A 25,760-nucleotide genomic window follows, 5' to 3' on the forward strand; every position below is an offset into this window, starting at 1 on the left:
TTTTCAATCTGTTTCCAGTGATTCATACAGCTCTGCTTGTCTCGTTTAACACCATGAATCTCTCAATCACTCTGCCCTTTGTCTCTCTTCTCCCTTGAGTTACGGTCCTTACGAAATAAGGCTACGAACTATTGCGGACACTATACCTACAACTGCACCTACAACCACTGCACCTACAATGACGACCAATGCAATGTCTGTCTTCAGGTCTATTGATTCAATTTGCTTCTTGTAGCGTGCAAGTTCCTCCTGGTGGTACTTCAGCTTCTTCTGCTCGGCAAGCTTCTGCAGCAGCTCCTGTTCCTTACGCCTGAAGTGCATCTCCTCCTCAGCAGCCTGCTTCTTTCCAAAGGCTCCACCTGCCGCTCTGACAGATCCACCACCCCCTCCACCTTTTCCTGCACCTTGACCCATTTCACCCATCTGATGACCAGACAACATCCTTAAGTCTGTGCTGATGATGTTTCTCAAATTGGACCTCAAAAACCTTGCCATGATCACTCACTGTACACTTGACCTCTCTGTCAAGTGTACCTCAACTTATATAGGCAGACCGAGCTCAGGTGTGATGTCACAACCAACATAAACCGTTGCCGCACAACACCGATTTGCACATTGGCATTGGCCAAGCTTCGCCGGACGTTTTGGCATGTATGTACACCAATTAGTCCACTTGCCAGAATGTGAACCCTGGCATATTGAGTACAGTAAGGTTTTATGTTAGAAATGTTGAGTAAGGGTCCCCAGCATGTAGAAACTGCCGGATGCTAACTTGCATATGTTGAGCAATTTTCATAATTTGCATAATTAGCTTTAATTAGCATAATCACCTATATGGATAATATGTCAAAAACTGATTGGACGATTTGAACAATATTGGAGTGGTTTTGGGGGTTATTGAGGATGCTGAATCCATTTCTGACATTTTCTAAATTCAAAACGGCCGTTTTAAACCGGAAATGGCCATATTCCAACTTAAATTGGGATGATTTTGATATAGTCTGGGAAAAATGGGGGTGAACGTGGATTCGCCTGTAAAAGTTTTTTTCTCAACTGATTCTTGTAGCTTGGGGTCACCTCTTAAAGATTCAAGAGGATGACCAGTGATATCCATTGAGCATTTTTTATTATTAACCCCTTAATGCCTGAAACATGGGCTCCCATTGACTTTCTATATAGGAGGAAAATACCCAGAAAAAGATTATTTTTCTGGGTATTTAAGGAGGATCTGAGGGGTCTAACTAGGGGTTTGTCATGATGCTGAATCCATTGCAGGCATTTGTTTTGCACAAAAAACATTCCGTGGGCTAGAAATAGCCTCAGAAAACAATACACGTGGGTGAGTATTCATGTTAGTCGGAGGCCTTAGGTTTTTTTTTCTCGTGCTAATCAGTCTAAAAGTGCAACATTTTGCACAGATGTAGCTCAGGGCATGCTCTAATGATTTAGCTAGGGCGCCCGAGTCGGCGACCTTCGGGGTCACCAAAACACCCACAAAAGTGATGACTCATCACTTTTCATCACTAAAGTCGATGGGAGCCCAACTTGATTTGGCCGCTGTGGCGACCCCGAATGTCGCAGACTCGGGCGCCCTAGCTAAATCATTAGAGCAAGCCCTGAGCTACATCTGTGCAAAATTTTGCACTTTTAGACTGATTAGCACGAGAAAAAAAAACCCTAAGGCCTCCGACTAACATGAATACTCACCCATACGTGTATTGTTTTCTGAGGCCCTTTCTAGCCCACGGAATGTTTTTTGTGCAAAACAAATGCCTGCAATGGATTCAGCATCATGACAAACCCCTAGTTAGACCCCTCAGATCCTCCTTAACTCATATGCTGCCATTTAACAATACCTTCGTACTCTTTAACTGCCATTCGTCTCCATAGACTTCCATGTAATTCATAGTGCACGGATCATGCACACCCATGCCTAGATAATGCACCACGTGTGTCCACATTGCTCACAGCTTTCAAACAAAAAAATCCGAATGGAAATCCGTTCAGGCATTCATCAGATAGCAGCCATTATGTTTTACACTGTTGTGAGCTTGGAGGTCTGCTACCTGAGTTGTATGGGGGTTGTATGGGGGTTAAACAAGCAATTTCGCGATCGCTATCATGCCTACTAACGTTTTTGGGGTCCCAAAAAAATTTTTGAAAAAAAAATTTTTTTTTTTTCAAAATGGCGGAAATTCTCGGGTTCCTCGGGCGTGGCAGGGAGGGACATCGCGAAATTCTCGGGTTCCTCGGGTTTGGCAGGGTATGAGTTAAATACCCAGGGTATTGGGTATTTTCCTCCTATATAGAAAGTCAATGGGAGCCCATGTTTCAGGCATTAAGGGGTTAATAATAAAAAATGCTCAATGGATATCACTGGTCATCCTCTTGAATCCTTAAGAGGTGACCCCAAGCTACAAGAATCAGTTGAGAAAAAAACTTTTACAGGCGAATCCACGTTCACCCCCATTTTTCCCAGACTATATCAAAATCATCCCAATTTAAGTTGGAATATGGCCATCTCCGGTTTAAAACGGTCGTTTTGAATTTAGAAAATGTCAGAAATGGATTCAGCATCCTCAATAACCCCCAAAACCACTCCAATATTGTTCAAATCGTCCAATCAGTTTTTGACATATTTTCCATTATTATTGGTGATTATGCTAATTAAAGCTAATTATGCAAATTATGAAAATTGCTCAACATATGAAAGTTAGCATCCGGCAGTTTCTACATGCTGGGGACCCTTACTCAACATTTCTAACATAAAACCTTGCTGTACTCAATATGTCCGGGTTCACAATGGGGCTCTATAGGCTGGCAAGTAGACTAAAAGGTATCAAGACAGGCCCAAAGGCAACATGTGTATTAATGGAGATGCAACTAATTAAATATGTATTGAAAGAAACAGAGAACCTGAACCCATAGCAAGCAAAGTGGTGAGGCATTGTGGCTGACAAAAGCTCAATAGGAGGTTAAAGCTCCATGAAACCCTAGACTGATTGTATAGTTTGTTTTCTTCCAGCACGGGTTAAAAAATTACAGAAGGGTAAAAACATGTCAGGCTAACTTTGTAGAATTGTGATGTAAGAGCAACACAGTTAGGGATGGGACCATATGCGATATTATCGTTTATCGTGATAAAAAACACTCACTATAATCGTATCGTGGAGATTTAATTTATCGTGATATCGTCCTCCGTCATGCACTGGGATCAATTCACCTTTTTATTTGCCGAGCTGCATATCCGGTACAATTTAAACCCTCTATTGGTAAAAGGTACTAATAATATACGTACTCGATACAGTCTTTTTTCACTTTCTATCCGAATGTCTTTGCCAAAAAATAGCAGATCTACAAGCTCACAACGCGTCGCTTTGCGATGCATTGTGAGCTTGTAGGCACATGTTCCGCCTCAGGATAATGGATTTTGATTATCGCGATAATATTGTAAATCGCGATTTCTTTTGTCACAATAAGTGATGTAACATTTTCATATCGTCCCATCCCTAAACACAGCTGCAACTAATAAAATGTATAATGGGGTTGTTAAGATGTAGGTGTGCCATAATATAATCAACATGGTCTAATAAGCATGGTCCAGTTTTGAGACTATTCTTTTTTCTATTTTCACATGTTATTCTGTCCAGCACTTGAATGCAATTGTTTGCATACATTTGTGTTTTTCACAGGCGCACACACGCACACCGCGCACGCACGCACGCACACACACACACACACACACACACACACACACACACACACACACACACACACACACACACACACACACACACACACACACACACACACACACACACACACACACACACACACACACACACCATAGACAAAGCTCCATTGTTCTGTGGTCTGCTGGCCTCGCTATGGCTAGAACATAAACATAACCTAATGTACTAGCACATCCACCCCTCCCTCCCTCATCTGAGATTGAATGCTTACTGTGTCACTACCTTGCCGTTTCTCAAATTTGTGTCCATATGGCAAAACAAAACGTATACGCTTATCATCATCATTTTAATCGATACTAAAATGTTAGGTGATTTATCAGCTGTGGGTGAACATGGGTGAAGTAGCTGTTTTGAGGAGAGGCCTGCAGCATTGATCACCATGCAAACACAGCACTAAAAAGAGCAAGATACCCCCCGGCTTTCCTGATCAGTCCCCCTCTACACAGAATAAAAATATCATTATCCGTTTCCTCCCCCCCTCTCTCTGACCTCTACTCTCTCTCTCTTTCTCTCTATTAATCTGTCTCTCTCTCTCTCTCTCCTCTGCCCTGTCTCGTAGTAATGCATGCCACTCTTGGTGGTTTCGTGTTAGCCAAAGAACAAAGCGGGGGAAGGGGAGTCCAGGTCAATCCATAAAGTGTCTGCTGAGTGCTGGTCTGAGTCGGCTGCTGAGAGAGAGAGAGAGAGAGAGAGAGAGAGAGATAGAGAGAAAGAGAGAGAGAGAGAGAGATACTGCTGGGAGTAATAAAGTGCTGGCTGACTGACTGACTGCTAAGTAAAAGCAAAACAAACAGCAGCACCAACACATAAGGTAAAATGAGGATGAGTTCAGTGGTAAGACACTGGTGTGTGTGCGTGCGTGCGTGCGTGCGTGCGTGCGTGCGTGCGTGCGTGTGACACAAGTACTGTATGTATCCATCCTCCCTGTGAACAGTGGTGGGAAAAGAACAAAAAATATATTTATCAAACTCAAGTCTCCATGACGTGAGTAATCAAGAGAAAAAAAAATCATTTTGGGGGTGAACTACTCCTTTAAGTAAAAGTATCAATACTGCAATGTAGAAGCATGTTACAAGTCCGGCATTCAAAATGTAATTGAGTAAGTACAGAAGTATTGGTATGAAAATGTACTTTAAGTAAGTAATAATTATGCAGAATTTCCCATGTTTTCAAGTGTATAAATTACATTTTATACAAATATTTTGAAAATAGCAGATCTACAAGCTCACAATGCGTCACACCGTGATGCATTGTGAGCTTGTAGATCGGATATTAACAAATGGTCGAAATGTATATCAGGCTGAAGCGGTTAATGTAGGTTTTGTAATAATCATCGAAATCTACAAAGTAACCAGTAACTAAAGTTTTCAAATAATTGCATTTACAAAGGAGTAGAAGTACAATATTTGCCTCTGATATGTAGTGGAGTAGAAGTAAAAGTATTGGAAATTGGAAACACTCAAGTAAAGTACAAATACCTCAAAACAGTACTTACATACAGTACATAAGTAAATGTACTTAGTTACTTTACACCACCGCCTGTGAAGTGTTGGCAGGTTGTTATGGCAGCCTGTCAATGGCGTGTATCAAAACAGCATCCCGGTATCGGCAGTGGAAGCTTGTGATTGGCTGAACCGAAGGTAGAGAACGATCCGTTGTGTTCCCCTGGACCGCGCGGAGGTGACAAAATTCGGGGGGCTGAAGTAGTTTAGGCATTTTGGTTTGATAATGTTGTGGGCAGAACAATTTGTCCTTGTTTGTTATTTGACTATTTTTACTTTAATTATAATTAAAGACACTTCATAGTGAATTAGTGATTAAGACACTTCATAGTGAATTAGTGATTATAATAAATAGCCTATGTCATGATTGCTAGATCAGATTGTGTTTATAATATAACGCCGGCATGCCTCCGTCATCTCCACCGAAAACAAGCGCTCCCCCCTTGTTCCATTGTCCAAACCGGGATGCTGTTTTGATTCATGCCTGTCAATGCAATGATCATCATCACCTTGACAGGCAGACACGCCCATCAAACAATGTGCATATCATGTTCTCTGTCTGTGAGAGGACCCCAATGGAAATAAGTCTCTGACGATATTGTGTTTTTAATCCTCGATTGTCTTTTACCTCTCAATTGTTCTCGAGGGATGGTTTCTAGCAATCAAATCAAAGCAACTGTTGCCATCACTTGGCAACACTACAACATGGTTGAAGGGAAGAACAATATGATGGCGAAAATGTGCACAATATGAAACGTTGATGGTGCAGCGTGAGTGTGCTGTGCATGTGTGTACCAGCTCTCTGTATGGAGTCCGTCAGTATCCTGTCAGCCGTGTCGTACTTCGTGTGGTAGATAAACCCATTCTCAATGAAGGCCAAGTCAATGCCTGTGAGAGAGAGAGAGAGAGAGAGAGAGAGAGAGAGAGAGAGAGAGAGAGAGAGAGAGAGAGAGAGAGATTATATATAAATATATATATTTATATATTATATTTGATGTCCTTGATTCCATCCTTTTTGCAGATAAATTGGGACTTGACATACAAAGAGACCTTCTATGTTTCCAATCTGGACTTTATCACACACCAAGCCTTTATTTATTTCCCCTGGGTAATGGGGTGATAAAGGGCAGATAAGCTAAAGTGCCAGCGTGCAGTGAATTGTTATTGGCGCAAAGGAACCAAAACAAATAGTGGAAAAGAGTGACCTTTGATGGTTCAGAGAATGGTTGTACATACAGTATAATGGTGAGATCACCAGCCGGCGACCAACCTGCACCTGCCGTGTTTTTGAGCCAACTTCCTCCGTGCAATAACAGGAAATCCCAGTGGGATCTGATATGACAGTAGCTGACCAATCAGCGAAAGCTGAAGTGCCACCGTGTGCTGATTGAATGTCACTGTGAGTGACCTTGTTGTGGAAGGAACTCACTATGTCAAACATGGACAAAATGGTGAGGGAGAATGAATGGCTGAGGAGACGCTGAAGTTGATCTGGGTGCAACGGAACATGAACACAGAGCTGAAAACAAGGGCAAGGACTAACAGCACCTGCTGTGTTCTCAACCAAATCCCAGCTAAATTGCATTTGCCGTTCCTCTTGGACTGTAATAGGAATCTATTTATTAACCACTCGAGGCCTACAGTAATTCAAAGAAAAACATGTTATTTATCTATTTTTGAAAATGTATTATCTCCCCACATTCAGCTTTGCCCAAGGTTGTACAACTGATGTACCGGTGTATCAGTGCTCGCTGATGCAGCGAGGGTTGCCTGGGTGACCTCTACTTTAGTTCTGACAGGTTTTCTGTGTTGTGTTTGTCTCTCTGTGATCCAGGATTATTCCTAAATATCAACATCCCTGACATCACGTCATAGCTGACTGACATCCCTCCCAGAGGAGGGGAGGAGGAGGTACAGAGACAAACTAGCCTGGCGTAGCCAGACTATATACTCATGCAGCTAACTACAACTGCAGTATATACATCCCCACGTGTTAACATTGGTGGATTGTTTAGCTGTGCTAGGCTAGAGACAAACACCCACACGACAACTAAAGGGACACAATCACCTGGCCAATGCTGGGCACCGAAACCTGAACTCGCTGATTTGTCAGTGCAAATGCTGGGAATGCGGATATACTGTATGTCCCCGTCCCGTTGACATTGTTGGACAGTACCTGGAATGTTGCCAAAGTCCCTGTAGATACGGAAGTCAGTGTCAGAGGGAATGATGCCACTCTGAAATACCTCCTGGCCCACCACAGAGGCAAAGGGATGCTTGGCTGCATGGACATATGCTTGGACCAGCCATGGGTTTTCTGGACCTGGGAGAAGATCAGAGGAACTGTTACGTGATCTATGACTGCTTTTTCTTAATCCATTATAGATCATATAATGTAGTGAGGACAAATGGGAACTGATGAAACATGAATCATGTTGTTAGATCTCTTAACAATAAAGTGTCCCACAAATGGTAGGGGCTAGCCACACAAAAACATACAGGATTACACATTCTATAGAAAAAACATGGGACACACAAACACGTGCAGTAAGCTGGCCTACCGAGAAAGGCTAACACAAATGCTACCCAGCAGTGAACCAATAAATTACACATGTGCACACGCACAGTAGTGCAGTACCTGTCTGAAAGACCACCTCTTTGCCCCCAACTCCAGCAGCTTCCAGGTTGATGAAGGCTCGGACCAGTTTGGCCCAGGGATGTTGAGTAATGAATCCGTGGCTGGCCTAAAGCGGGTTGAAGAGAGGGAGGAGACAGAAAGATAGATAAAAATCGCACCTGTGCGAAGTGAGTGGTGCAATCACGACACAAGTGCATATCTCCTTGTATGGGCTGTTCAGTCTGTGACGTTAGTTACTTTATGTGTATGAGCACAGATCTCTATACATGGAGATCCGCACTAATACATTTCCGTACTAAAACAGACAAAATGGATTGGAGTTTAACTATTTGTAGTGCGTGTATCAAAACAACATCCCGGTTCCAACAATGGAACAAGGGCGGAGCGCTTGTTTTCGGTGGAGATGACGGAGGCGCGCCGGTGTTATATTATAAACACAATCTGATCTAGCTATAACAACAATCATGACATAGGCTATTTATTATAATCACTAATTCACTATAAAGTGTCTTTAATTATAATAAAAGTAAAAATAGTCAAATAACAAGGAAAATTGTTCTGCCCACAACCTTATCTAACCAAAATGCCTAAGTCCCAATTATTAAGTAGAATACTTGACCTTAAAATATAGAATGTTTATAATGTGTTATGATTATTTCTTGTGTTATATGTTATGAAACATCGCATGTAGGCCTATTATATTACCTATAACCTATACACGAGTGAGCTCTCGGCACCTCCGCGCGGTCCAGGCGAACACAACGGAGCGCTCCCTACCTCCGGTTCAGCCAATCACAAGCTTCCACTGCTGGAAGCGGGATGTTGTTTTGATACACGCATTTGTAGTGGTGAAGAAAGGAGTGGTACTGTATTTGGGGGGGCTCACAATTATTTGTCAGCCCCATATGGGAATGGGATGGTACAATCAGTGGTGTGTTCTAGAATTTTCTTGTGTGTGTTTGTGTGTCCAAAAAATAATCAGACTTTGACTTTTTGTATCTTTAGTTTTGGCTCCTAAAACATTTCAGCAGCAATAGCAAAAAGAAAGAAATGCACTTGCAAAAGTGCATTTTGGGGGAAAATCCAATAACATCTACCTGCAAAAACAAATGCTTCATAGACAGAACATGCAGTTTGAATACTAATGAAGTGAGTCTGGGACGTGTCAGGTTTAATTTGTTAAGTTAATGTGTGAATTGCTTCGCCTACACTATGGTCCGTGGCCATTCCTGTGGCAAGCGCCTCCTCCAGTGCGTATTAGATAAACTACTACTTTGAATGTTTCACGAGGGCATACGCTTTCTTTTTTACACACCACTGGGTATAATATACTGTGGGCTAATGTAGATTTGATCTCTTTCTCAAATAGTACCTGCAATACATTTTCCTCTGCCCCATTGAACAGAAAGACAACTCCATGACGGAGTGGAGTGGACAGGTTAGCTAGAGAATGTAGAACCTCCAGCATCACTGCACAGCTCACTGCATCATCACTGGCACCTTGTAGGACGAAAAAACAACATATAGTATGGGTGTCAAGCCTAGCACTGTGGGGTAAAAAAGATACAGTAGATGGTTCAGAATCAATTATGTAACACTTTTTTGTTGCGGTGCACACACAGCAAAAGTGAGTATAGGCATTTTATTTTTACCAGCTTGCAAAGCTGGCCTACAGATCGTCAGCCAACCGTCACAGTATGCCAAAATCTCCAGATTTTACCAAATATTTACCAAATATGGTACAGAATGAATGAATATATTTCGCATTCTTGGTGATGTCACCACCTCAGCAAGGCTAGTCCACAAGGCGCAAGCTGGTATAAAACTTAATTTCTTTCTACTAGAGGTTCAGACAAAAAAGATCTACCTCACGTTATGTCAATCACGGTTGCACACTGCCGCAAGTTTCGTATATTTATATTTTCGGACGAGGGTAGATTGTTTTCCCGATTTTCGCAACTGTCGCCACTGGGTCAGGTTTACTTTTAATTTAATAATTAGCAATAATTTTATGTTTGTGTGTTCAGTGTGGTTGTTTGTATAAAGAATATATGTATTCCCCCCCACCCCCTCCAAGCTGTGGCCAAAAAACTGTTGGTTAAACAGTGTTTCTTGGGGGGTAATTCCCTAAAATCCCAGCTCAAGCAAAACATCACTTCCCATTGTGATTCTGGACCAGGAATCAAGCTTGAAAAAAAAAGGGGAAAAAAAAGAACAAAACCCTGTGCGTACAACAAACTTTGAGCGCTTTGTGCCAAGATGTAGGCCACGCTTCACATCCTGGACAAAGCCAGATGTTGGAGCTTAGCTCCTTCCAAGAGTACCGCTCAGAAAAAGGACTAGAAACTCAAAGCCCAAGGATATTTTTCCTTCATCTTCATCGCTCCCCAACCTCTGTTTCGTTCAACTTCTTCCCAGGACATCCAGAAATTTACCAAGGTTCTTCTAGTTAAGTGTAGTATTTTTCATTAGATTTTTTTCTTTTTTTGTATCATTTTGTTTGGGATTTCCGTTTAGCTGGCGCACAAGTAGTCCATACATACATGGCCTACTTGTGCATAAGGCGCAAGTTGGCACCTCGACAGAGTGCAGTTCTAGTTAGCTTTGTACAACACATGGGGACTGCCCCATGGTTCGAACTCCCGTTGGTCCGAACAGGTTAACATTCACCAGGTTAGCATTCACCAGCGTTAGTTTGACTGAGGTTAGGGTTAAGGTTTAGGTTAGGTTGGTTGGTTGGTTAGGTGGTCGGACCAAAGGGAGTTCGAAACACAATAGTTTCAGTTAGTATCCATTTAATATAACAATAATAATATGGTCCCTACCTCTTTGGGGTATTTTTGTCACAGTACATACATGAGCACATAATGTGGAATGTGTCCTCTGCATTTATGACCAGTGGAAGAATCAGTGGAAGCCATTAATCCTGCACCACGGGAGCAGATACTGTATATAGTGACACTTATTCGATGCATAGACTGGAGCGGGGGGCGAACCATTCAGGATATGTTGTTTGTCTTAAGATGACAACTTTGAAGCCTACGCTTTCACATGGCTTTGAGTTCGAGTACAAGTACATTCTTTGAGTTTGAGTACAAGTACATTGGCCTTTCCAATGAAATCTTTAATCAGATTATTGACCAGACCCAGGTAGTGGAGGATGTTCACCTGAAATCTTTCATAGGCAACTGGGAGGCTGAATGCTCCGACCAGAACCAGGACCATAAGGGTGAGTCCATTGAACAAGGCACCAATGTAAGTGAGAAGCCAAATTAGCACAGCAAACTTAACAGAGTCCACCAGGTGTTCTACTAGGAAGAGACGTCTTAGCTCAACCATCACCTTGCCGACCTTCTCCAGGAATGCATCGCCGTACTTGTGAGCCAGGTCATGTCCTGTGTCCATGTCCAGGTACCGCTTAAAGGGGTGACCCTCATTGGACTTGTGGATAGCCTGCAGGGCGCCCTTGTATATCCTGAAGGAGATGGTGAAACTCAGCAGGGCCAAGCCTAAGTAGGCACAAACGCTGATAATGCTGTATGCCATCAGGGACACACACAGCAGGAGAGCGGTTCCGAAAACCAGGCCTGTGGTCTTAACATCACGCCAGTAGAGTAGATCCATCAGTACAGCTAGAGCTAGTGCTTCTTCTGATACCGATGCTGCTGCTCGCGTCACCGGAGCCTGAGCTTCTGGGAACCATTCTTTTGCCTCTTCCTTCTCCTCTAACGGTGGAATTGGCTCTTTCTTCTCCTCTAAAGGTGGAATTGGCTCTTTCTTCTCCTCTAAAGGTGGAACTGCCTTTTCCCTCTCCTTTAAAGGTGGAATTGGCTCTTTCTTCTCCTCTAAAGGTGGAACTGCCTCTTTCTTCTCGTCTAAAGGTGGAATTGACTCTTTCTTCTCCTCTAAAGGTGGAACTGCCTCTTCCTTCTCCTCTAAAGGTGGAATTGGCTCTTCCTTTTCCTCTAACGGTGGAACTGTCTCTTCCTTCTCCTCTAACGTTGGAACTGCCTCTTCGAACTCCTCTCTCCTCTGCCTCTGCGAACCTTTCTTTTTCTTTTCCTTCTCCTCTAAAGGTGGAATTGGCTCTTCCTTTTCCTCTAACGGTGGAACTGTCTCTTCCTTCTCCTCTAACGTTGGAACTGCCTCTTCGAACTCCTCTCTCCTCTGCCTCTGCGAACCTTTCTTTTTCTTTTTAATTTTAATGTCCCCTTTGGAGGAATGCTTCATGCATACTTCATACATCTTTTCTTCTCTCTCTGCCCCCCAAAAATCTTCTTCTTAGTCGTTTTCTCTGACACAAAGCTGAATGTAGGTGAAACAAACAACAAAGAGATGTCTCTTTCTATCTGTATATATATCTGCTATCTACCTCTGCCGTCATCTAAAGCAGTCATCAACAACCTGCCTAACATGGCACACAACACAAACTGTTGCTATGCATGCCTGCCAATGCTGATTTGTGCAGCCATTCAATTATCATAGACTGGCCTCTGACAACAGGTGTTGACAATCTACAAGAAACAATGCAAGACAAAGCAAGTACCACCAAGCTGTCTATTGATAAAAACATTTGGCGCTGAACAGTCTAGTAGTTTGCGAGATTAGCTCCACACTGTCAGACTGACAGACACACAGGAGTGAAAACAAAATCTTGGTCCCCGGCCGTTCCGGCCTGGCAGAAGAGATAATACATTTTAAAATGTAATACGTAAAACGTACAGAAAGTTATCAGCTACACTAGAAAACTTTTTTTTGTATCAAAATATCCTGTATCTGTTATATGTTCTGTATGTTTTGTATCATAATGTTCTTGAACAGGATCTGTACCGTCATATTTTCGATGAAAAGCCTACACGCATGTGTATGTCAATCACATATAGGTTCCGTTTATGTTGCTGGAAGCTGTGCAGTGCTCTACAGCAGTGGTTCTCAACCTTTTCAGGCCGTGACCCCCAAAATAATCATATTTACCCACCCAATGAGCACTACGAGTTGAGACAATATTTTGTATAACACGGTTCTATTGTGAATGATCTAAAGATTAATGTAGATCTACAGATTAATGTAGATCTACAGATCTACATTCTTACAACGCCTCGCAACAGATCGACTATTTTATAAATTTCTGCCTCTAATATTTGACAATTTGGCAAATGTTATTTTGTCATTTTTAGAGGTATTAAAAAGTCCTTAAATTGTCACTTTAGAAATGTGCAGATACCCTCTATAACTTAAACTTTATGTTGGTTAGTTTACTGTTGAGTGAGAAAACAATGTTGCACATTAAGTTAATCATCTGGGGGTCCCCAAAATAATTTGGGGACCCCCCCTGGGGGTCCTGACCTACAGGTTGAGAAGGCTCCTCCTGTAGTTCAAACGTATTTAATGTTAATAATGTGTAACAAACATTTTAGCATTATTTTTGGAGACACCTATTGTAGCAACGTTGTCTACTAGAACTGCGATTACCAAAATTCAGTTTGAAACAAAATCGGCGAAGTGCCTCCTCCACTCACATGATGAGTTATGAAGCTTCACAACAACTGCAAGAGAAAACTGTATACAGTAATCTCTTCTTCTAGAATTTTTATCCCACGATTTTGTAACCCATTTTCACCCAGTGCCAATTGCCTATGTAATCCTGGGCTCTGCTCTACCTCTGCCACGCCAAGAGAGACAACGGACTGACCTCATGTTTCCATCTATGCATGAGTAGTCCAAGTTGCTTCTTTTCACCTGACAGTGGTTGCTTCAGTTTCCCCTGTTTGGACGTATCGCGTGGAAGGAACACGTTATTCCAAACAGTTCCTTTGCCCTTCATCAGGCGCCCCGGCTGGCCAGGGGGAGGCAGGATTACTGCATGTTTTTGTGAGGGTATCTACCCTAGGAGACACAGGGAGAACATGCAAACTCCACACAGAAAGGCCCTATCGCTGTATACAGTAATCTCAAGCTAAACATCATTAAAGGCCAACTTTCGTTTTTTACAACAAGGGTTCATATTTTAGATCGTAAATTAATAATATAAAAGATGAGTGTTAAAATTATTTCATTTACTTCTTTCTATTGTTTTAGAGATTCTTATTTCAGTGGATGGGGGCATGCGTACAAGTGGCTAAATATGTCGTTTTACACAGAATAAGCCCATTCCCAAGATACAACGCAACCTTTCATGGTTGGATGTGACTTATGGGGGCTAGAAGTGTTACTGTAAATAGCAATAAAGAAACGGCTGGCTTATTGTGTCTAAAAAGACATACGTATTTAGCCACTTGTACGCATGCCCCCATGCGTACCCACTTGACAGGTGGTGCATATTAGGGATGGAACGATATGAAAATGTCCTATCACGATTATTGTGACCAAAGAAATCCCGATTTACGATATTATCGCGATAAGCAAAATATCGCCAACATCCATTATCCTGGGGCGGAACATTTGCCAAAAAATAAAAAGCTCACAACAAAAAATGGTATCAAGTACGTATATTATAAGGCAAATAAAAGGTGAATTGATCCCAGTGCATGACGGATGACAATTTCACGATAAATTAAATCTCCACACTATGATTATTGTGTTTCTTTATCACAATAAACAATAATATCACTTATCTTCCCATCCCTAGTGCATATTTGAGCATTGTCCAACATAAGGAAACATGGAAACATGCAGACGAGAGGAGAGTGCTGATACATTTCCAAGTACTTCTTGATGAAAAATGAATTCACAAACCAACCTCCTCAAACTAGACTAGAATGGAGTGAGTTATTTCCCTATATGAAAGCCAAGCCCCCAGAGAGGCTTGTGGCATGTGAACCACCTGTGGAATGCGACAACCTGGCAAAAGAACCGTTCAACCCCTTCCATCTGATGGAGAGAACATTAAAGGAATCAAAGAACGATTAAAAAGCAGAGGGAACTGGCTAGGCATGTGATTGGTTGAGATTAGAGGGGTTAGCGGTAAAGAACAAATCTTGGATACTAAGGACACAAAGAGTTCAGAGAGAAAACTGAGACAGGGGGAGAATCATGTGCACAGGATTTCAGGATTGGAATGGTTGGGGTGGGGGTTGTTCAGTGGAGCTCTGGGTACCATTCTTGCCGCTGTCACTGCCACTTATCTCGGACACAGATTCATCTTTGTGCAACCCAAAGTCTCTCTGAACATGGAGAAAGCTTTGGAGGCAGATATGTATCCCATAGTTAGGGGACGTTAGCAGAGTCTTTGACCAATCTGGGAACTAAACGCTTACCAATAGCTTTCTTCACAAATGTGTTCATAAAGGTGTCTACAATCACCTCTGAATTTTCCAATCCAACTCCCTCCTTGGGAAACTTTGTGGGAGTATCAAAGTTGGGGTCTCATTGACTTTACTATACAGGAAAATAATACAATAACAATATCTGCTTTAAGTAGCATGTGTGTTTTTTTCATGGTTCTGAATCCAATGCAAGCTTTTGTTTTGCACACAAAACATTGTAGCTAAAAATGGCATATCATTTATTATTTGTTTGTGAATTACTTTTCTCCATTGACTTGAATGGGAAAATGCAAAAATGTATCTTTTCCCAAATATGGAGATGACTGACATCATAGATGTCTGACGTCATAGACCACATGAGATTGACACATTATGTCCATATATGGGCATTCCAAGATAAGGGCTTAATATTGATGACATCAGGGATCTCCATACATGGGCTTAAAAGGGACACGGGCGGAATGGTTAGCATCGCTCAAATAGGGACAAGGACTGAAAGATACAGAGATATCCATATATGGGCATGAAAGGGACAAGGGACAAGTGAATTCCCAGCAGAATCCTTGTGACTTGTGTCAGGGCAACCACACATGCAATTTCCCAGAATTGCATCTTTCTAGTTCTCTTTTTAGTCTTAGTCTGTTGTCCTGTTATTAATGTGGATCTATGGAGTTTAAAATAATATTAGGTAGACAAGTGCAACTACACTTACACAAAAAAACAAATCAATCCCTTCCTCCCTCCCCCATCCACAAAAAAAAAAGATAAAAAAGGAAAGAAACCAAAACAAAGATATAAAAGTAAAACACTGGGTAATATAAACAGTTGACATTACACAACTGTTCATTTGCAACATCAATCTCTCAGTTGCTGCATCACCGGGCTCCATATTCCACACAGTTCATACCTCAGTCTTTCCACGTGTAAAATGCCCACCAGCTCTCTCAACCACGAGTCAAATTGAGGAACAGAGTCCGATTTCCATAAACCTCAGAATGCATCGCTTGGCAATTTTCATACTATACACTACAGCTGTGTGGGTGTTGGGCCAAGTCTTTCAAAGCAATGGATTGTCCATATAGTGCTGAAACTATCGATTATTATTTTTTTGCCATTACTGTTTAATTCTTTTGATTAATCGAATAATCCAGAAGCGTGTTTTTATGTTTTTTGTTATTTTTTTACAGTATGAGTATATCAATGAATCGATTAAACACTTTAGTGCTATTTTATACACCTCTTTCCGCAGGAATTTACTGGAGAATTGTTTTCACCACACTTCCGGTTAACAGCAGACATACAAGCTCACATCGCGTCGCAGATGCAACCGTTGTGAGCTTGTAGATCACACTCGGCTGCGGCGCCGGAAGCTCCGTGCAACTTCTGTGCAATGCACGATGGGATGTTGGAAAGCTGTGGATACTTTGTCAAACAAATGTGTTCGAAAACAGTTCAAATAGTAGATCACAACATGTGTCATTGTGAGATTGTATAGACTGTCTATTTCAAAAATAAATTCCTGTTTTCTTTTACCTTTCACCTACAATGTCATGCTCAAAATAGCGATCGATATTTTTTATACATTGTCGATAATCCATTGTTATAATCGAGTAATTCAATTTGTTCGATTAACTGTTGCACCCAAAGCGGTTTCTGGGTTAGGTGTTACTATATGTAGTGTAGTCTTGCCAGATAACTATTCCACAATTGCTGAATGCTATATAGTCTGGATTGGAACTACCTGTACACCTCCTGAAAGCCGGGAAAGGAAGCCGTCATTCATTTCTGCTAAGCAGCAAGCTATACGTGCTTTAAACTTTTTCTGTTTTGTATATGTCTATGGAGTTAACATTACTCTAATAGACCACCGGGTGTGGTTATAATGTTCAAATGTGCCTTCCCTGTGTATTTTTGGTTTCTTTCTGAAAGCTGAAAGCCTTCGAGTCAAAAGGCCTGATCGAAAAACACTGATTTAATGACATCATAAAATAACCCCCTCCTCTTTTACCATGCATACACCCAACACTGTGGGTGTGGCTAACTTAACACCCACCTGACAACCAGGCATACTTAATGAACTGGTGGGTGTGGGCACATAAAAACATAATTTTAACTCTTTCTGTACAGTTTCTGGAAAAAATCTTCCTCCATAATACCTGATCATAATATTTTAGGGCGGGAGGGGAATCATGTCATTTACTACTGTTTTAAGAGCTGTACGTATGTGACAAATAAAAGGTTGTGTGCATTCACACAATGTGCATTCATACAAAGAGTGAACTGCTGAAACCCTGAGCACAGAGTTGGTTACACATCTCAACAATCCAGCTACTGCGTGGATTGTGTGTGTTTTCCTGTACCACACCTCTGGGATCAATGTAATAGTGTGTGGACCTTGTGTGTGTGTGTGTGTGTGTGTGTGTGTGTGTGTGTGTGTGTGTGTGTGTGTGTGTGTGTGTGTGTGTGTGTGTGTGTGTGTGTGTGTGTCTGTGTATTCTCTAGTTTGAGTCACAACTGTACTCTGAAAAAGAAATGTGAATTGAAACCAGACAGTGCAACTTATATTTTATGGCTCAGTAGAGCAGCCGTCTCTGGAACAGGAAGGTTCCCTACTCCTCCTAGTTTTGTGCGTGTTCTTGAGCAAGACAACAGCTAACTGCTCCCAGTGAGCAGGTTGGTGCTTCGCATGGATGTGTGTGAATGTGTGTGAATGAATGGGTGAATGTAACACACATTGTACAGCACTTTGGATAATAGTAGACGCTTTAGAACCGGGGTCATATAAATTGGATCACTTTCTACTTAAAGCAGATTACAGTCATTTCCTAGCTTTGTGTGCCCTCTTTTATAGGCCGAATAATGATAATCTATCTATAAATGCGAGAAGTCTCTGTCTGTCTGTGTGTGTGTCTGTAATCCGCGTATCTCGAGAACCGTTCGTCCCACCGGCTTCAGATTCGGCACGCGCGCTCCCCGCCGCGGCACGGAGTGCAGTGCCGGGTCTCGCCGACCCGACGCGCGGTTTTCCCGAACCGGCGAGAAACGTTCGGAATCTCCTTATGCGGGGTTGATTGTTGACATCAGGCTGTTCCGGAGGAAATCGGCGAAAGCTCTGACTCATTGTGACATCACTTCATAAAAGGCTCTGACATCACGTACGCCACATGAGTCAACAAAAAATCTCTGTGAGTGTGTATGTATGTATGTAATCCGCGTATCTCGAGAACCGTTCGTCCCACGGGCACGCGCGTTCTCCATCTCTGACTCATTGTGACATCACTTCATAAAAGGCTCTGACATCACGTACGCCACATGAGTCAACAAAAAATCTCTGTGAGTGTGTATGTATGTATGTAATCCGCGTATCTCGAGAACCGTTCGTCCCACGGGCACGCGCGTTCTCCATATATGGGCATAAAATGAATGCCCCCATATATGGGCATAAAATGGATTGCAGACAGACAGATACAGATATCTCCATATATGGACAGAGGCAAACAGATGGTCAAAGATCTCCATATATGGGCATAAAATGGACGCAGACAGACAGATACAGATATAATAAACAATGATTTTTATTGTTAAGCTAAGAGCAGTTTGTTACCTAGAGAGTGAACACATTTTACATACTTAAAATGGAGATGGTGTTTCAAACAATGTTTTTGCAAGTTTACTATGAAAACGCTCACAGCTTGTCTGTCTGTATCTCTGTCTGTCACGCCTGACACTGTGGTTCTATGGGTTTGTCTGTGGTTCTATAGGTTTGTCGCTCTGACATCATGCTCTGATGTCACTGTGATGTCAGGGGAACCAGAATGGGTTTGCTGCTCTGACATCACACTCTGGCTTGATGTCCCTTTTATGCCCATATATGGAGATTGTTGATGTCATCACGACTAGAGGCACACTTGCAAATTAATTACGTCCTTGTCCGTTTTATGCCCATATATGGAGATCCCTGTCATGATATCAATATTGAGCGCATATCTAGGAATGCCCATATTTGGTAATGCCCATATATGGGCATGTTCTGACATCATATTGTTGACTATCATGCAAGGGTCTGGTGCAACTGGTCCGATATACATCACTGGCCAGATGGCCAAAGGGCGAGGTCGCATGTCGCAGTGAGGCGACTAGTTTTATTAGTACCAGTTTATTTGCAGCGTAAATGGTGCTTTCAGGGGTTTGAGACATCAGCAGATTTGGTAAAATGACACCAAGGACTGTAAAGGCGGGTTCAAAGAAAAGTGAATACCCACCTGGCATTACTGCATTTTATTTTCCCATTTTATTTCTGGTTTGTGTGCCCTATATGAGGGACGTAATAGTTGTTTGTCAGTTATGGCCATCACAGGTGCTAATGAATTAGTCAAACTTGCACATTGTCAGTGGAATATTGCTGACACATTGATATATGATGACAGTAGTTCCCAAACTCGTACTGCGTTGTGAGCTTGTAGATCAGCTAGATTTATTTATTTTTAGCTTTTTGGGGAATTAAATGTTTTTTGAAAATGTTTTGAATAATAATAATTAAAAAAAGAAAATATAGGAAACAAAAAAGTAAAAGGTATTCACAAACGGGTCCCTACCCAGTGTTTGGGGAAACAGTGGCTTAGGACATATGACATCCTTTCCTTCCAACACATTCAAGACAGACGGACGCCCACCCTAGAGTCTGGTTCTGCTTGAGGTTGCTTCCCATTAAAGTGAAGTTTTTCCTTGCCACTGTCACCAAATACTTGCTCAGGGGTTCAGTGGGTCTCACTCTCTGCTCTATGTGTAAAGTGTCTTGAGACAGCCTGTTGTGATTTGTCACCATAGAAACATTTAATTTAATTGACACATCCAAACCAGGAATGCAACATCCACTCACAATGCTGAAATTTTGTTAGTGCCTGGGTGGCACTCAGAGAAAACAGCGCACAGTGTGTGCCAGTTCACTGCACTCAAACTAGAGGCCTCAGGGTACAAACAGTGAAGTTCTGGAATCTGGACACATTATTATTGGCAAGCACACGCACTCATACCTGGACTGTTGGCCACTGTGTCAAAGTGGCAATTGGCCAACATGAAGTGCTGTGCCCCAGTCTTGGGCTCCAACTTCACTGCAATGTTGGTGACCCGGTCATAGAAGCTGGTAAAGCCGCCTAGAAAGTCAATGGAGAAGGAGCCAGTGGGCCGCTGCACGTCCACTGTCAACCGGTGGGGACCATGCACACTCTCAGAGCGGATGTGCTCGATCTGCTCCAGCAGGTAGTCCACTGTCAGCACCTCATTCTCCCGGCTGCCCACCGGCCGCGGGCCCACACTAGTGATGCGTTCCAGGTGCCGTCTACAGTGGGTAACCGTGAGTAGTGTAGATGGAGAGGTGACAAAGAGATAGTTTGATAAATATCCAGAGCAACAACTTAAACACTAGGACTGTCTTTGTCTTGTCTTAAATACCAGCTCTTACGGTCTTTTTCGTCTGAGAGTTCCGACGTGCAGCTTTCCGAACACTAATTCGGGCTAATCCTTTTCAGAAGATACGAATGACGTCATTTTGTAGTTGAACCGGACTTGGAGACAGTATGGACAGGCCTTTAAGTTAAGACATAAGAGCTACTTAAGACAATCAAAATAGAGCCCTAGAGTGCTTCATAAAACGTATACTGTAGTGTATTGCAACATTACAGATCAAATACTTTAATTTGCTATATTGCTGTTAATGTACTGACATATTATCTTGTTTATTATTGTGATGTTGTATCTACTTATTGTAAGTCGCTTTGGATTAAAAGCGTCTGCTAAATGCCTAAACTGTAAACTGTAAACTGTAAATAGTCAAAACTGCCACAGAATAAATAAAAGTGCTACATCTTCTGTGGTGTTTGATGATCATCAGTAGGGAAAACAAAACAGTCCAGCATGAAAATGACTCCATCTCCATCAGCCATACACACTGTTAGGACATCTAACACCACTAAGGGAAGCTGACACTAGGACAATACCACAACTGGTTGACACTGAAGGTGTAAGTGTGTATGTGCGTGCCAGTTAGGGAGCAGCATAGCTATGTTTCCAGGGTGCTATGTTTCCAGGATACCCAGTTCAATCATCTGTTAACAGTACACACATTATCCCTCCTATTGTGTTGCAGCCAGTCTGTTTACATTATGTACCTGTAACTTGCTAGCAACCCCAACAAGACTAACATGCACCTCATTGTCGAGTACTACCGGTATGTGCAATTTAGAACCGAGTGATGATTAGGGCTGTCACGATTATGACATTTTACATGACGATTAATTGTCACTCAAATAATTGCGATTAACGGTTTAATTGTGTTTTCGTCGTTGACAATTACATTTATGTTTGGCTTGTAGGCTTTGAAGTTGCACATGGCAGATATGACACATAACCTAATAATAATAATTGCGATTATGTCTAATAATTGCGATTAGACGATTATGTAATAATTGTGACAGCCCTAGTGATGATAACCTATTCCGTCCACCTAGGGGTGGGCGATATGGAAAAATACAATATCACGATATTTTCCCAAGCTGTATCACGATACACGATTTTATCACAATTCTTTTTTCACATTGGTTTTTATGGTTATTTTTCAAGTTACTTGACAAAAACTAGACTCTCAAGGAGGTCTAAATTGAACTTTACAAGTTCATGGGTCCATTTGGTTTCAATTGTATACCGTCAGAGTTAAGTGGAGGCCTTGACAATTTAAAGTTTGAGAACTACTGATTTAGATCAAAATGCAGGTTTAAATTGAATTCTGCAATGAATCTCTGTATTAACGATTAAACAGGATTTTTTACAAAGCTCCCTCAATTGTATCACGATATATACGATACCTCTGAAAAGGCATATCGTGGAGACATTGTATCGTCTCAACGATAATTATCACCATATCGCCCACCCCTACATCCACCACGGCTTGCCAACACGGACAGTGTGCTTGTCGATGCACAATGCCATCGGCTGCTTGCCACAGGCACTCGCTCGTTATGCGTCTCACACGGGTGCTGCGCCTCACGAGCCTCAGGTCCTCATTGTCAGCATGCCTGCTTTCTTGTCAAATAAATTAAAAATCTAAACGATGGGGTTGTGTTGTGGTTTGACCCCGGGAACATAGAAGACCCATGGAAACACAGGTCTCTTTGTCAGAACAGGCACACATACAGTAGGACCCTGTTTTTATGTTTTTCTGTTCCCACATAACACAGGAAAACGCACAAAACACAGGACCTGGGAACATAGGGATGACGCTATCAGCTATGACCAGCTTTGAGTCCACATTTTTCAATCACAAAGGATCAACTCACACTAGACATGGACTTTTACATTCAATTACATACACTCATTACGTTATATTACATTCACCACAATGTCCAAACTGATTCTCGTTCTACCTCTACTTACCTCTTTTTCTCACTTGCTCTCTCACACTTGTTCATATTCAGTTTAAGTATTGTTTGTATTCAGCCCACAAGAAGAAGAGTAACTAGCCATTATTTATTTATATCATATATTTAAATTTCACTTACTTTGTTTACTTCGTTTTACCACCGTTTTGTGTATTCACCCATGTGACAATGTTTTAAGGATTATTATTTAGGTGTTTTAATAAGATTAATGACTATAGTATAAGCACATACAAAAAAATATATATTTTACCCCAGATTTGCACTCTCGACAACTTTCAGCAGGTACTCACAGAGAGAGAACAATATAACATTAATACCAATAATTTACCTATTACATAGTATCAACCTGATATCCAAGCATCCACATGTCTCATTTAGTTGTGTTGTAAATGCAAAGTAACTTGTTCTGTTTTCAGATCACAGATACAGCCTGGGCAGCACAATGAATGCAAAAAAAAAGAAAGAAAAAAAAACATGAATAAATAAATAAATAAATAAGAAACAGCAACATGATGTAAGTATGTATGTTCTTTAAATAAAATAAAGTCCAACTGGCATTGTGGCATTGAGTCAAATGGTACCATTTTTTTGTACCTGTTTAGCTAAAGAAAAAACAACAACTGAAAAACACTTCAGTCATCCAATGAGTGACATGCACATCAAGATAGTTTGATGTGCAAGGAGAGCATTGAGAATTGAGAATATGCCCTCTGGCACAAAACACTCTCTCTAAATGAACACTGGTAGGCCTACGTTAGTGAGCTAAGCAGATTTTTCAAGTCGCTCTCGATCATGAGGACAGATGATGATAAAGAACTAAAGTGATATTAATATGTTGCCTCGCACTATTGGCAACCCACCATATTCTCCATGGTGCTTTGATTGATTGATTGATTGAAGTATTTATTAGAAGTTTTGCATAGGAAAAGGTACGGTTTCATGACGTACAGTTCACTGAGGTCAACTAAAAGGAAACTCAGGTAAGGCTAAGCTTATTTCCATTGAGATCCTTCTCTTTAACTCACATTGAATGACAGACGGATAGAACACACAGTACTACTATGCAGTAGATATTTGTCAGAAAAGCACTTGTAAACAAAGGATTAAATGAAAAAAAGTTAATTACAATAAGTCAGGTAAGGTTAGGCTAGGTTTGTTGTTACCAGTTTTGGGCGGCTGCCGCCTGTAAGTGGTTTTTCAGTGCGGTTTTAAAGGATGTTAGGGATTGGCACTCCTTTAAAGCCTTTGGTAGGGCATTCCACATTTTAGTGGTATAGCAGGAGAACTAATTTGACCCTTTGTTTGAGTTGCATCTGGGTTGATCTGTGGCGCTGCCGCTGGTGTTGTATTTGTGGACATCCTTGAAGTTTTTAGAGTATTTTGTCAGGTACATGGGTATCTTAGTGGCGTAGTGTAATGTAAGTACTATGTATTGCAAGATGCTGTACTCTGTCATCTAGTCTGAGCCACCCCACGCTTGTCTGGTGACTAGCGGTGAGGTGAGTCTGAAAATAAAAGAAACTGCTACTCTATGTATTTTTGCATACAATTAAAAACATGATTTTCAAGATGCCGAGCTATGGTAATCTATTGTCATGTTTATAATGGATATTTCAAGGTGCATTCCTACCCCAACTATCAAGATGAATGTCAAAATGTAAACATTATGAGATGAGATGTGACATTTTACAGTAATTAGCCCTATTTACAGTAATTAGCTCTAAATATAGAGCTGGTGGATCTATCAACCAAGGTCTTGTTTTTGTAAAACTTCATTTGGATTAAATGGATTTAACATTGTAAACACCACATCCTGTATAGATGGGAATGTCCTGTCTCTGTAAGATTGTGGGTGTGGTTAGGTAGCTTCCCTGTGGCAAGTGACATCCTCTTTCCTCTCCTGCCATGACCTTCCCTGTATTATCAGAGAGGAACTGAGACAGTAGTGCATCATCATGGAAATGTTATTTCGCTGTGGTCACCTTATTGATTTCTCAAATAGTCTGGCATTGCTAAAACAGCTAGCCCTATTGCCATCATGGTGATGAACATTATTACACAATTACAGGATATAACTACCACAGTATATGCTATTCCCAGCCATACCTTTCACCAAAAACAGTATGACAATTAAGTCGTGACATGGAACGAGTGGCTCTTAAACCATGACATCATGTGATTAAGATAATGGAAGAGTTCGGGACGGTGGAGAAAAATGTATTTTTTATTTTATTTTAATATAGTATAACTAATATGTGGTAAAGGTATTAGTTACTTTACTTCCTCATCCTTGCCTCTGTTGTGTCAACAACATGCAACCGTTACAGAGACAACCTACCGTACCTGCCATACCTTGAGGGAGGGGAGGGAGGAGGAGGAGGGGGGAAGCCCTGTAACTGTTCCTAGGCGGGTCTGATGTTAACACAAGCTACACAACTAGAGGAAAGGTTGGAGCAGCATGCGATGATAAGGGAAGAAATCGGCCATTTATTAAAAATCCCAATGTATGAACTTGACAAGTTGACAGCGGCAGCACCAAGTAATAACTCACCTGGCCCGTATTGCGTTGAACTCGCCAGTCGACTTCCCGATGACGAGCTGCTGTAGCGACAAATGCACGAGTCCCCATAGCACCAAAATAAACACAAACACCAGGGAAGCTGCGAGCCCCTCTCGCAGCGAGTGCAGGCTCACTTCTGGCTTCTTTTTGGGGTCACCGCCGTAGCCGTTGTTCTCCCACTGGTCCCGGGTGTCGTGGTTCCCCTGCGATCCGTTGTTTTGCGCCCCGAAGGTTTTTATTCTCCTGATAGTGGTGTCGCTCTCCATCTTTAGTCAGTGGTACATCAGACCAGCAGCGAGTACAGTAGCAGGACTGAAGCGTTCGCTTTTTTTTACCAGAACAAAACGACGGGTCACGCACAGGGACAAACCTGTTTCAGGAAACGAAAAACCTATGCGAAAAACCAAAAAACCCAGGGCTTGTAAATAATGTTTCAATTTACTCATACTGTACAATTTTGAGATGTTTGTACTTCACTTGAGTGTTTCCAATTTCCAATAGGCCTACTTTTACTTCTACTCCACTACAATTATATACAAACTTTAGTTACTATATAGTTACTTTGTTGGTAGATTGATTACAAAACATGCACTATTCCAAGTTCAACTGC

General features: G+C 41.7%; 1 protein-coding gene across 1 annotated transcript in view; it reads right to left on the reverse strand.

Annotated features, from left to right (window-relative positions):
* Positions 1-25,422, reverse strand: part of ermp1 (endoplasmic reticulum metallopeptidase 1) — a 55,342-nt gene extending 29,920 nt beyond the window's left edge. The window contains exons 1-6 of the mRNA XM_080743327.1: positions 25,142-25,422; positions 20,191-20,495; positions 9,265-9,392; positions 7,893-7,998; positions 7,431-7,577; positions 6,050-6,142 (exon numbers count right to left, since the gene is read on the reverse strand). Coding sequence (XP_080599453.1) covers positions 6,050-6,142; positions 7,431-7,577; positions 7,893-7,998; positions 9,265-9,392; positions 20,191-20,495; positions 25,142-25,416 — 1,054 coding nt within the window. The 5' untranslated portion in view covers positions 25,417-25,422. The remainder of the gene's footprint in view (positions 1-6,049; positions 6,143-7,430; positions 7,578-7,892; positions 7,999-9,264; positions 9,393-20,190; positions 20,496-25,141) is intronic.
* Positions 25,423-25,760: the final 338 nt, after the last annotated feature.

Source organism: Nannobrachium achirus (genome assembly GCF_963921795.1).
Source record: "Nannobrachium achirus genome assembly, chromosome: 15".
NCBI classification, from domain to species: domain Eukaryota; kingdom Metazoa; phylum Chordata; class Actinopteri; order Myctophiformes; family Myctophidae; genus Nannobrachium; species Nannobrachium achirus.